The sequence below is a fragment of the Dendroctonus ponderosae genome, unplaced genomic scaffold (assembly GCF_020466585.1).
Source record: "Dendroctonus ponderosae isolate FM_Combo_2020 unplaced genomic scaffold, Dpon_F_20191213v2 Dpon_F_20191213_2, whole genome shotgun sequence".
Lineage (NCBI taxonomy): Eukaryota > Metazoa > Arthropoda > Insecta > Coleoptera > Curculionidae > Dendroctonus > Dendroctonus ponderosae.
The window spans coordinates 6,954,066-6,968,154 of NW_026018165.1; the positions used below are offsets into that span (position 1 = coordinate 6,954,066).

The following is a 14,089-nucleotide window of genomic DNA, read 5'->3' on the forward strand; positions in this document are numbered from 1 at the left end:
CAGTAATGGCAAAGAAATAATCAATGCAACGCAATTATTAATCTCTAATTAGCCTGGAAGAAATCACTTTAAGATATTGCATTTCTTTCTTTCATTTAATTTCAGCTTTTTCAATATTTGTAAAAAATACATACATTCCAGAAACGGTCAATTTCGCAGTAATGCAAATCATTTTTAACAGGCTCTCACAAATTCAAGGAAAACAGTGATTCTTAAATATTGCACGTTTATGTAAATTGTTATTCTTTGGTTCAAAAACTGAGAACAACTTCTGCGCATTTATGTCCAATACAAACAATGAACTCATTTGACAACAATTATTACAGATATACTGATTCCTAATATATAAGTAGTTCTCTTTTAGAGCCATAAGAATATGTAAAGTATCAAAAATCTGGGCTAAAATTAATTTCATCTCTAAAGTGTACTTTTTTGATTGTACTGATTACTGTTTATATCGGTTTGCTGCTGACGAAAACGTTCAAATAAAAAAGTGTGTGTTTAAAATATTTTAAAAAGCATTGACAATTTTGATTTTTTTGTGGATTTTGGATATGCTTCTTCTTCTGAGTGTGCCCTCTTAGTGATAGTAAAATTAATTTACGTAGACTAGGATGTGTAACATTTTGTTTTGTTTAGTTTGTATGATTTAAATTCAATTAATGATGATGTAAATTAAATTAGTATGTATGGGGTAATTTGTATTAATTTGAAATTCAAATATAATACATTTTGCCGTTATCATTAAATCATTCTATATCATTTACACTATATATGGCCAGCAGGCACACATTTTTCCACTCAGGCAATAAAACACTAAAAGCATTTAAGTTTCATTTTGTCTCATTCAATCTCGTAATGTTATTGAAATATTGTGATTTTCTCATTTCGGTAAAAGCTTTAATTCAACCCTCTAGGGATTCAAATTGGATGATTTTCGTAAGGAGAAGTGACAGTAGCCATAAAATAAAGCCCTAAATATTATCGGCTTTCAATAAAACTTGTCGTTGCCGTCGTTATTATGTTACATATACTGATTAGATAGATATGAATGCTTGTCCGTCTAGTATGAGTAAATATGTGGTTTTCCGAGGATTTTATGGCTATTTAGAAATTAGGGCCACTAAATCAGCAATGAAAGGAGACGACCATTTTTTCACATTGAACGCACACAAAAGAAATCAAACCATTCTTTTGAGCAAATGCTTACACAAGATGAAATTAGTTTCTTGTTCTTAAATAGTTCCATTACTCAATAAGCAATATTTTGTTCGAATAATTGTCATACTTGCCGCTTATCAAACCCTAATTACGATAAAGAGCATTTTCTCGAAACTTGCACATAGTAAATCACGCAATAAAGCCTCATGAGTATTGCTATCGCACCGCTGGGAATCAATAACTTCCAGTGCGAATTCAGAAAACAATGAAAATAGATACAATAGAGAAGGAATTCAACCATTATCTGCGACTATTATATGCTTCTTATATTTTATCAAGCGAAACAATAGAAACGTTATCGGCATTTGTGTGCGGATGGGGAGTATATAAGACAATTTATGAAGGAATACACTCGGATTGCATATTAGAATTATACCAGCTAGGTTGAAGGTATTCAATTTAGCCTATAAGAAGAAAGGTGCAAACCTAATTATAGACCAAGTGTACTTCGTAATTTGGTGTCATGTAGGATATTTTTGGTACCTATTAGAAGATACTCATATTGGCAAATGAATAGAATTTATGGAAGTTTTTGATGTTTAATCATATCAGAGCTGAACACGTTAATCAATGTTGCTGGATGGATTATTAGTAACTTTGAGGTTGAGTTTGCATGAAAAGTGCATCAATTATGTACACAATTAGTTACTAATAACTACACTCAGCCGTCATACAAGGCTTTCATCTTTGCCGTCTTTTCCATCGGCTCATTGGATTTAATATTTAATAAAATTAACTTTTTGGTACTATTTTCTCATGATACCCATACGGGATTCAGTATGGGTATTCACTAATACAGTTCTCGCAAGGTTTTGATTGCTCTATTCTAAGCGTGTTTTAAATGTTTAACATTGTTGTGTTTACATTCTAAGACTATAAGTTTATATGTGCAACTGTCGATTTTATTCGTTTATGCACCATTGGCTTATTTGTGCATTGGAAAACCTACATTTATATATTATTTCTAAATTAAAACATTTCTTACGCGAATATTGCGTGCACCATTTAACTGTTATGGATCATGAGATTTTCATATTGGATGTTAACACGTATAAGTGAAATTCAAAGGCCATAAATACGATTATGTTTTAGTGAGACAATTATTTATATGGCCAGTGTTACATGCAAAAGAGCAGGAAATTCAGTTTTTTTCTAATGCTTAAAAAAACAATTCCCTAAGCATGCATTCCGGAATTAACTTTTTTTCTTGTTATTTTATTGTTGGGAAAAATGTAAGAATGGCGTTTGTCGGATTATTGTCCTTTTAAGACTTTCGTCTCAAGAATTGAGTAAACAATTGATAAAAAATTGTCGTATAAAATTACAGGGGTACGAAATATTGTTGATATTTAGATCCTGCTATTTATAGATATTTGTAAGCAATAAATTTGATTACTTTGCCTATTTGAACAGATAAACCAAGTCTATAATGTATAAGCAGAGCTAAGAAAATGGGACGGGAATTTAGGGTCATAACAACTACCGGCTTTTCAAAATTGAAATATTAATTACGTAATTTTTTACGTGGTATTCACAAAAGCCTTATCTAAAGTTGGACCAAGTTTCCAAGGACCAAGACGAGTTCAAAGCAGACACTAACTTTATAACTGGAAATTTTTTTTACTTAAATCCAGTAACCGGAACATTTAAATTCCGGAACTTTAGGTTCAATAATGTAACTTTTTGTTGCTACCGCAGCCGCTTGGGCAAAAAATTGTAACTTTCAAACAATTTGGAGGCTCAAACTAGGCCTGGGTAACACTATGTTGCGTTGCGCTATTGTGTTATTACTGCTCTCTGAGTTAACGAGTTATAAACTCATCGGTTAATGTGTTATAAGTAATTTATTAAAGCTTTACGAGACCCGAGACTGGAATTTTCACATAAAAAAAAAGGTCATTAACATTTTTTCTGAGAAACGTTTCACTACTTTGTTCAGACAACTAAAAAAGTGATCTAGATTTCCCCAGTAACAGAACTGAGTTTTCTTGTAAAATCGATCTCTTAATTTTTTTGCATAAAAGTTGAGTTTAGTAGCTCGAGCCCTGAGCCAGTACTTTACAGTAAAACGTTAGGAAAAACGCCGTTTTGTTGTTTAGAGACAGTGTTGTTTAGAAATATTGACCTAAAAGTGAAGAAACTCCAGTTTCGCTTTTTTAGTTCGGGAAATATTTTTGGAAATAGACAGAAATAATTATGTTTTGTGTTTGTCCATCATTCGAAGCTGCAAAAAGTTTTCCAAAAATGTATGCAAACCGGTTAAGGAAGCGAGTGTTACAATAAAATTTATCTTTTAATTTTTCATAGAAAATAACTCAATATTATCAGTATTTTAAGTGAAACTAAAAATTAATGCAATTTTTGCGTCGAAAGAATTGCTTAATAGAAAATTTAATGACACTTTAAGAATCTTCAGAGCGATGAGGGCGCCAAATTTTGCAAATGTTTTTTGTAAACTTTTGCTCTGGTCGTTTTTTCAAGATAATCTTAATTACTTTCGGTAAAAAAAACTGAGTAAAACTATTTGGTTTTTGTTCCAAATTCGAAGCTAAAATGGGTTTTCTAAAGTTCCCTACGAACCGGTGAATGAGGCGAATTTTCAAGCAAAATTAATTTTGTAATTTTTGGCTGAAAATGACCCATTACTGTCAGAAACGAAAATCATCAGAAAAATATTTTTTTGAGTTTTCGATTAAAAACTTTTAGTTTTGTGATTGGTTTCGGAGGAAACTTCAATGGTTTTCGGGGAAAAACAGGAGGAATTTTTTTTCGTTTTTGTCCCGAATTCGACGCTGAAAAAGGATTTTGCAAAATTTTTACAAAACTATAGATTTATGTTTTTTATTTTTATTTTTCGCGTAAAAGGCCTCCAGATTGTCAGTAAAAATACTGAGTGAGTAACACTGAGTGAACTGAAACTCTACAAAATAGATCGTTTTTGAGCAGAAAGAAAAGCAAAAAAAAATCAGTCTAAACACTCTTACATCCTTGAGAGGTATTGAGGTGACGAGATTTCCAAATAATCTGTTATTTCCAATTTCCCAATAAACTTTCCCTTCAATTTTTCTTCATTTTTTGATAGAAAATTAATTACACACGTTGGCTACAACTGAAAATTCTGAAATTTTCAATATATTATTAATAAATGACCCTTAAAATAAATCTAAAAACAAGTGAAAAAAGTTATCAGCTTTTTCTCAGCAACAGAACTGAGTTACGGTGCTGGTGCGATGGGTTGGCGCACCAAGTCAGTTGCGTAGCACTGCGCCAACTACAGAAAATTCACTGAGTTACTCAGGCCTAGTTCAAACACATTTTTTGACACAATGTTAGCAAAACTCTCTACGAGACATGCACCAAATTTCACTAAGTTCCAACTAGAAAGTAAATTTTGAAATGTTCCTGAACTTCAGGCTCAAAAACGCAACTTTTAGACATCACAACCTTTTGGTAGAAAACATTACAAACTTCCAACGGGTTCAACGATTAAACACATTTTTTGGCATAGTATTAGCAAAGCCCTAAGCTAAATACGGACGAAATGTTGTTCAGTTTTAAGGGGAGATTGAATTTTTTAAAGTTGCTAAACTTTAGGTTCAAAAGCAGGTTTTAGCCATTGCAACCTCTTAGGAAAAAAATCAGTAAAAATTATTAAATACATATTATATAATGCACAAGCAAATTTGGCTACATCAGCTTTTATAAGAATGGCATCATATTAAAAAAATATATCGAAAGGTAAACGCTCCAAAATCGATCTCTGCTTGGAGAGTAAAAAAATATAATAATCTTCTTCGTTCACCGATAAAGTAGACATTGAACAGGATTAATGAAGCTTAATAATATCACGTTTACTACCGAATAATTTGATAATAATTTTCATTGATTTCTTGCAGGTTTCGATTTTGGCACTTTGGCGAGTGGAGAGAAGTGGTGGTAGATGACAAATTGCCAACTCATAAAGGAAGATTAGTTCATTTGCAGTGTTCAAATTCAACGGAATTTTGGGCTGCATTATTGGAGAAAGCTTATGCCAAGTAAGAACATTACTAGACCTTTAATGCCGTGTTATTAATGCCCTATTTCCTTACAACATTTTAGATTAAAGTAAGTTAAATGTTAATTTTTATAATTTATAGATTTTATGGATCGTATGAAAGTCTGTTAGCGGGTACGACCACAAAAGCGCTTCAGGATTTAACTGGAGGAATAGTTCAAAGCTTTGGACTAACCCACCAGGATCGATTTCTTACCTTCCAAGTTTTGAATTCAGCAGTTCCACGATCTAGTCTTTTAATAGCCACAATTATACAAGTAAGTGCATTGTTTCAAAGTCATACACTCAGTTTCAATTAAATCACTGCTTACGTTTTTAGTTTTTTTTGGACTGGAATTTAGCTCCTGTCTTGATTTTATTTTTATGATTATCTAGAGTTTGATTTACTACGGCTTCGATACCTACAAATAGTGTTTTAATTTCATTAAATTTCTTATTAATTGTTACATTTTATAATCAGATTTCTTGGTCCTTAGTGCACTAAGTTTTACTTTCACTATTTTTTTTGATTGGTACTTTTTACCTTGAGACACCAGCAAACTAAAATTTTATGTTTAATAGTTTACTAAATTCTTATTTGTGCACGTTCTATAGTTGAGAGAGAGATTAGTAGACTCTAGTAGTCTACTAATCTCTGGCTATGCAATGGCTAAGTCGGATATAATTTATTTATTTTCTTTTTACGACGAAAGGTTTTTAATGCCTCGAACATTTTTTTTAAGTGTTATGGGACATTTCGATTAGTGTTTTATTAATTTTAACCATTTCATGCATTTTTGATACTTTGAACCTTTGATGAAAATAGAAAATATGTGCATTCGAAATACTTAGAGATTACTTTACAAAAGTTGAACTGCATGTTCCCTTAAAACCGTTTTGAGTTAAACCTGACAATGTTTCCTAAATATTTTTAAATTTTACTTGATTAAATTAGTTAAACATTCATTTGATCAATTGTTTGAAGACACAACCCATTGATGCGGTTTTTATTTCTTGAGATTTTGTCGTTTATATTAGAAATAAATGTTAATATTTTATATACTTTCTGCCAGATTAATAATAATCAATGAAGTAAATAAAATATTTCCTTTAAATTTCTAAAACACAATGCAATAGTAAGCACATAAAATAGGTCCAAAATTATCAGATCAGGTTTAAAATTAGAATATCAAAGTTTCTCCCCGAATGTTGTTTAAAAATTCGCCGTTGCCGATATCTGCTTATTTCTGCTTTATACATTCAATACATTTTTTATGCCATAATGTTCATCTCCTGATACAGATGTATTTAAGAGGAAAAATGATTTGATTCACCTAAGATGTCTCAAAAACAGCTACTGAAATCAACTCCATAGTCAAAGCATTGTAAAGTAGAAGAGCTTAGAGAATCAGAAATTTTGTTGAAAAGTAATTCAGGTTGGTTCAAAGAAGTTATTTTGTTGAAAATATGTGCACAGTATCGCTGATGTCTCACCCTGCCATTTATAATAAAAATTAAATCAGATTATTTTTTATATAAACGAAACTGCGATAGTATTAACCGCAGACAAGAAATATTTTCAATATACTCAGTTAGTCCCAAATTATTCATTTTTTACTGAAAAATGTTGGATTAGATCTTCATTTTTTGCTTCAATTTTTTCGCATCATCTGGATGATTAATGCTGACTAAATTAATTAATGTCTTGAACTTTGAACCCTCGTTCCCGTTAAGGGGTTGAAACAAGGAGGCTACAAATATTCATTTAAAGTGGCCCCCTTACAAATAAAATTGACGCTTCTTTCCGATTTTTCATATTTTCAACTGCAAGAAAGATATTAAGGGTGGGAAGTTTTCAAATTGACACCCGGTATGCGGTGATCTTTGACAATTTAATAGCGAAAACAAGTTATTTGTTTTGTTTAGGATAAAGACAGTAAAAGGCAACTAAGACTCAGAAATGGCCTGATCACGCATCATGCTTATTCAGTAACCGGACTAGCAAGAGTAAGAGGCGCATCGGGAGAAACGCCTTTGGTGCGTCTTCGAAACCCTTGGGCTCGAGGAGAATGGACAGGAGCATGGAGCGAAAGATCGTGGGAATGGGACGGCTTGTCGGCAAGAGACAAAGAATTGTTAAGTGTGCGAGTAGCCAATGATGGCGAGTTCTGGTAAGTGAAACTTTCAGAATTCTCCGGGAAGGCGGATATTAATAGAGACGTTGGGGCGCAAAACCTGCTCGCTTCGCCCAAATTAACTTTATCGAAAAATACAATTATTGAGTATTTATACTATTATCAGACTTAGACAGTGAATACGCAACTTTGCAAGGTTGGAAATGAAAACAACACATTTTTCAGGATGTCTTTTGAAGATTTTGCCAGACACTTCACCCAACTTGACTTAGTCCATATTGGACCAGATGACTGGATGATGGAGAACGCGCTACATTCTAAACAACCCTGGAGGGCAGTATTAGCAAGACGAAGATGGCGGGCTGGGTATAATGCTGGAGGTGGGCCTTCTTATACTGGTAAGTAAGTATAACGATCAATTCTTTTTTAAGCAAAGATTTTCGTCAATATGCATATTAATTATTTTGTTTCAATTTACATTTGAATAACTTTTACAATCCCAAAAAAATGAATAAATTTAGGAAGGAATTACGAAACTGTTACCTCTTAAGGAACATTTTCAGTACAGTATTCAGAAGCCATAAAGTTTCGTATGAAAAATTCAGTTATTAAAATCTTACAGTGCATTTTTATTGATATTCAGACACAACTTCAATGAACCCCCAATTTCGAGTTCAAATTCCCAGAGCGACGAGCAACAAGTGCCACGTGGTGGTTTCTGTTACCCAGTGCTATGAAACGAATGTTACTGATATTAAAAAGAGGAAACCACTTTTTGCCATAGGTTTTGCCGTTTATGAAGTTCCTCCCAGCATGCAAAGATTGACGCCAAATTTTGTAGCAGACCAGGCAAGATGGCTTCAGTCAACATAAAATTATTTGAATTATTTATCGTTAATCTCTTCACAGAAACCGCTAGATGTTACCAACCATTCTATTGCCAGGGAAGTGGTCACATTTTTTACGTTACCTCCAGGTGATTATATCGTCGTTCCCCAGACTAATATACCAAACTTGGATGGGAAGTTTTTGCTCAGGATTTTAACCGATGAACAAAGCAATATTTGGTGAGAGCATAACAATAAACACTTCTTCAACTGTTTCGTTTCTGGGCCTGTATTCCCAAAGAATCTAGTAGATCAATTCCACAAATTTGGAATTTTTCCAGTGATTAATTTCAGTTTTAATCAATTTAAAACACACAAACTTTGGTTATCGTGTTTCCAAAGCTGATCTACACGACCAATGGTTATAATAACGATGCTGCTTTACGATCGTTTACAATGATTGAATTGGATTTAATAATGAGTAGGGAATCGGTTTAAGAGAAAGTGACTGTTATTTCGATTCGAGACGTTTTGCATTTTATTTGGGCTTGTTCAGGGCAATAAAGATAACACTCAAAAATTGATCTTTTCCTCACACAAGGAGATTTAGGGAAAGAATAAAAATTTGATTTTAAATATTTTTCTTAAATTTTAGACTTTATCACTCATTAGATAATGAAACTAGGTCCGTAATTTGGACATTGTGTCCAAATTGTCCAGATAGTGGAACAAAAGTGTTAATATTATGGAGAAAACAGTTTAAAATTCTGCAAACTGGCCGAAAACAACAAAAAATGACTGAAAATCTAAGAAATTAAACATCAATATTTACTTTTAGACTATTATTGCATTCTTATTTATATTTTTATTTATCATGTTATTCGTTGCTGTTATCGATTTTTCACTATAACCATTATAATATGTTTTGAGTGCAGGGCTTTCACTTCAAAACGGAGCACTTTAAATTTCGTGTTCATCCTTTTTCTCAAATCCGTGTTTATTCTCCGTATTGTAAAATTTATTTCAGCTTATTTTCAGCAGTATTAGTATTATATAGTATTATTTCAGCAAATAAATCCAGTTGATCGCCTTTGTCTTATAAAATTTTTTATTTTTTAAGATCTGATTTTCTAAAGCGACCCCCAAGTTGAAATTGAAGTTGTAATACACAAAATTAGTTAATAAAATGTTGTATTAATTACTCTATAAGACCTCACTTTATAGTCAGCAATTTAAATTAATTAATATGCATTGAAATACAAAAAATTTCTTAGCAAACGCAAAGTAAATAATTCTGCTTGTTACCTAAAAACAAACGATTGTATTCTAAATAGCTTTATTTCACTGTGTGAGCCTTTTTAGAACTGTAAAAATTTAGTTTCTTTCAATGCATTTCTCTCTAAAAATACGATAATTTCTGTGATAATATTTTCAATAGTCTACAATGTTAAATGTAATAAAAAATATATTTTTTAGGGAGGTTAACGAAGATAATATGTTAATAAAAAATATAGCTTTAGAATTTTCGGACGATTCCACATCAGCACTTCATGTAAGTATATATTCCCCATTTGTTTGATAAACCAAAAGTTTTAATGTATAAATTCCAAATTACAAATATAATTATGTGATTTCTACGTTTTTATTTTTAAAGATAATAAATAAGGCAACCAAATTTTCTTTCGGTCTTCTCATTTACCAGTAAAATTGGGCAAATTTAGAATGTTGTCAATAAAACAAAAACAATTACTATTTTTGGAAAAAGATTCATTTAGGCAGCATTATAGAAATGTTGACGTTATTTAGAAAGAAGGCAAGTCGATCCTACCGAAACTGTTGCTCAAGTACCCACCGGAAGTCGATGCTAGTCAACTGCAAAAGATACTAAAATCCAATTGGAAGTCTTACCTATGCGATAAACCCAGCTTAGAGCTGTGTAAAAGTCTGATCATGTTAAAAGATTACAATATTAGTGGACGAATCAGTTTAATAGACATCCCTGCGTTGATTCACATGCTTCAGTTTTGGAGGGTAAGCTACTAATAATCAGATAACATCCCCTCTGGAGGATATTCTGTGCTAATGATGAAATAGTCGACTTTTGCAGACCGCAGCAGATTCTTAATCGAACGCTTCGGTGTAAAGTTTTATCAAGTTTTTACTTTTTCTTAAATTAGGTTTAAAAGTTGTAATCTTGAATTTTTGTTCAGTTTTTGAAATTGCATTTGATTATTTTTTTCATTTAAGTTATTGTTATGCCTATTGACTAAATATTTCAATTGCCGGTAGACGAAAATGTAGATTTCCTGGTAATTTCAGTTAGCTTTCCAAAAATTTGAAAGAGGCCACAACAGCGGAAAAACTTCAAGTTACAACCTGAGAGCGTTGCTTTGGGAAGCTGGATGTACTGTCAGCAATAAAGTACTGGAATGTTTGGTGTTGCGATTTGCCAAAAACCGAATTGTGACCACGGAATCTTACATCATGGCACTGATCCGATTATACTTAGCCCACGGTGAGAATCATCAATTAGAGGGTTTTTTAAACCAAAATATTACAACTTTATCATTGGGCCATAACGCCTTTTCGTAATAACTTTTTCATAATTATTTTCGTTTTGTTTTTCATTTTCTTTCAGAGCGATATCACAATTTGGATACTAAAATGAAAAGTAATCCAATATCACTTGAAGAGGTGAGTTTTTATATTGTAATAAACTAAAAATATTAGAATTTAAAAAAATTGCAAATATTATTAATTTAAAATTTAATGTTGAGATTATTCTGCTATCAAATGATGAGACAATTTCTATTTCAGATGACTTTGATGACCATCTACTCATAGTATTTAGCAAGCTTTAGACTAAAATAAATTGTCCAATTTATGCCAAAGAATTTTTTCGTGTAATTATACTTACTGGTATGGTAAGCAAATAATACGGTATTTGTAATTTTTAATATGTAGGTACTTGTATAGGAGTATAGAGTACCATTCCTTGTAAGTCAGCAATAATTTATTATTTATTGAAATGTGCAATTAACTGAGTACCTTAGATGTAACTAATAATTCTGATTTGAATCCTTGAAGACTATGGCCATATATTTTTAAAGTGGATAAAATAGCAGAAGAGCCCTGTCTTGAAGAATTGTTCGTTGTGGCAACTATTGGCAAAAACTTGTGATTGTTTGTTGCCTGAAAATAAATTTTACTTAATAAAAATTAATAATACAATTTATTTGGCTATTTTGCTTTAATCTTGTCCTTTTCAGCACCCAAATCAAAACACTATGCATAACAGAAATATGTTTAGAGAAGAAATTCAAGCCATTCTAAATACAATTCTCTCATATGTACAAAGTGTTTTGGATTTTGAGTAAAAATCTATGCTTGTTGCATTTTCAATAATTCGGTGTTTTCAAACGTCTTTTTTGTTGTTTTATTAATTTGTAGAATATATTGTTAGTTTATTAGCTAAATGAGAACAACAATTTTATAAATTTTATTTAGATATGGCCAATCAACGTATGAAATGTCAGCACTATGAAAGAAATTGCAAAAAAATATTGAGTATTATTATGAAAACTGGTGAGATCGTCCATTGTAATCTTTTGATCTAAAACGGCGCAAAAATGGCCGTAAAACATCTTTTGAAAGATTTTGTTATGATTGCAGCAACAGAGAAAACGAACTAAAATTAAATAATCTAATTCATATTTAAAGACACTCGCTCAAAAAATCCCGGCTACGAAAGATGCTCTATAAAATTGAAAATTTGTTACTACAATCTGAATTTGATTACAAAAATATCCTTAAAGATTTTTCAGAACTTCATTTTTATCACCGTACATTATTTTAGAAATTATACTTACATATATTGTGACTAAATAAAATATTTATAAGGAATTTTTAACTTGCGTGGAGCGCAATGAAATAATTCTATTTTCCCCTACAATAATTTTTTTAAATGAACTATTGCAAGTAAATACATACTATAAAAAGAGAACTTCGTTTCAAAAATGGTATTCGTAATGTACGTAATTTTATTTCATACCTGTTTAATTGACTGTTTAAGTCCATCTCGTGAGATTTTATTTGAGGGATTGTTATACTTCTTTTAGCTAATCTACCTTATAATTTGCGAATTAACATAAAAGTATAATTATATTTTCGAAATGTCCTTGAAGAACAAGTAATGCCTCGATTCGCATACGACGTACGATATTATAAATAATTTGTAGCTAGTTTAGTCACGTAACCAGCTATTTATTTGAAAAGTGTATGTTGGCGATTTTCATCTGATGACGACTTTCGAATAAATAGAAACGTAATAAATATACTCATGTGAATTTCAATAAAGATAATGATAAAAAATCTCAATTAGATTGAAAACTTTTGATATTCTTACTAACATAATATTGAGCTTAAAAATTAAAAGCAGCGGTTTGCTAATAATATTTTTTCCAGAACGACATATTTGCTTTTATCTAACAAAAGCGTAATTAATTTTTTACACTTAATTTAAAAAACCGAGATGTTGTTGTTGATTGGGGTTGAGGATCAGTTTCTTGTTTCTTTATCTCATAATTTATGATATGTGCGAATAATATATTAGAAAGTGATTTGACTGAATTTTATGGGACCATTTTTAGAACGCCTTTGATATTATTCATATAATTCAAGTATTTGTTAATATCTTAATAAAAAAAGACTAGGCTTGATTAACACTGTGTTGAGTTGCGCTATTGAGTTATTGCCGCTGTCTGAGTTAACGAGTTATAATTCATCGGTTGATGAGTTATAAGTGATTTATTAAAGCCTTACGACACCCGAGACTGGAATTTTTACATCTAAAAGAGAGGTTATTAACATTTTTTCTGGGTAACGTTTTACTACTGTTCAAACAACTAAAAAAAAGTAATCTAGATTTTCCAAGGAGTCCAAAGAAAGTCGACGAGTGTTCTTGTCAAATCGATCTATTAATTTTTTTTTGCCAGTATTTTCCAGTAAAACGTTAGGAAAAACGCGGTTTTCCTGTTTAGAAGTATTGACCTAAAAGTGAAGAAACCCCAGTTTCCAAGAGTTTTCCCATAGATAGAATAAATGATTATAAACTTTCGCTTTTTCAGTTCGGGGAACTATTTTTGAAAAAATATAAAATTTGAAATAATTATTAGGATTTTGTCCATCATTCGAAGCAGCAAAAAGTGTACCAAAAATGTATGCAAAGCGGTTAAGGAGGCGAGTGTTCCAATAAAAGGTATCTTATAATTTTTCACAGAAAATACCTGAATATTGTCATTGTTTAATAGAAACTTTATTAAAACTAGAACGACCCGACAATTTAAAGGAACTATGAAGGCTTTCACGGACGGTCAGATTACATTTATAAATGTTTTCCGGGCTTTGAAGCTGTGGTCTATCGGAATTTCTTCCTGACGTTTCGTCCACAACTGCGGTGGACATTTTCAAAGGCGATGAGGCAGTGGGCGAAGTGATCTCCCGTGCTTTCCGACTAAGAATGATTCAACTGCTGGATTCCCAGTCGTATTTATGCCGCCCAGCCGTGTGTGCTCATGCGTGGGGGATGGGTGGAGGTTCCAACGCTTCGGCGCACATGCTGTTTGGCGCAAAACGCGCTTCCAATCTGGATTGAGTGCCGTAATTTCTTCTTTTCTGTTGAAATTGTTTTGGTGTTTAAATATTTCGATGGCCTCCCTGGTGAGTCTCGGGTAGTATCTTTCAGATTGGTGCAGAATGTCAACTTTGTCGAAGCGTATTTGGTGACCGTCTAGTAGTGCGTGCTCCGCTACTGCTGATTTTTCCGTTTGTCCCAATCTGCAACTTCGTTTGTGCTCCGTGATCCTAGTGTT

At 31.9% G+C, this 14,089-nt stretch overlaps 1 protein-coding gene across 6 annotated transcripts in view; it reads left to right on the forward strand.

Moving 5' to 3' along the window:
• Positions 1-11,454, forward strand: part of LOC109540254 (calpain-9) — a 117,488-nt gene extending 106,034 nt beyond the window's left edge. For 5 of the 6 annotated variants that reach the window (XM_048663837.1, XM_019908542.2, XM_019908543.2 and 2 more), the window contains 11 exons: positions 5,118-5,258; positions 5,361-5,535; positions 7,184-7,428; positions 7,618-7,790; positions 8,036-8,241; positions 8,302-8,459; positions 9,696-9,771; positions 10,026-10,250; positions 10,539-10,734; positions 10,858-10,913; positions 11,037-11,454. In XM_048663837.1, coding sequence (XP_048519794.1) covers positions 5,118-5,258; positions 5,361-5,535; positions 7,184-7,428; positions 7,618-7,790; positions 8,036-8,241; positions 8,302-8,459; positions 9,696-9,771; positions 10,026-10,250; positions 10,539-10,734; positions 10,858-10,913; positions 11,037-11,063 — 1,678 coding nt within the window. In that variant the 3' untranslated portion in view covers positions 11,064-11,454. Of the gene's footprint in view, positions 1-5,117; positions 5,259-5,360; positions 5,536-7,183; positions 7,429-7,617; positions 7,791-8,035; positions 8,242-8,301; positions 8,460-9,695; positions 9,772-10,025; positions 10,251-10,538; positions 10,735-10,857; positions 10,914-11,036 lie in introns of those variants that run through there. The other variant, XR_007280878.1, reaches the window with a different exon arrangement.
• Positions 11,455-14,089: the final 2,635 nt, after the last annotated feature.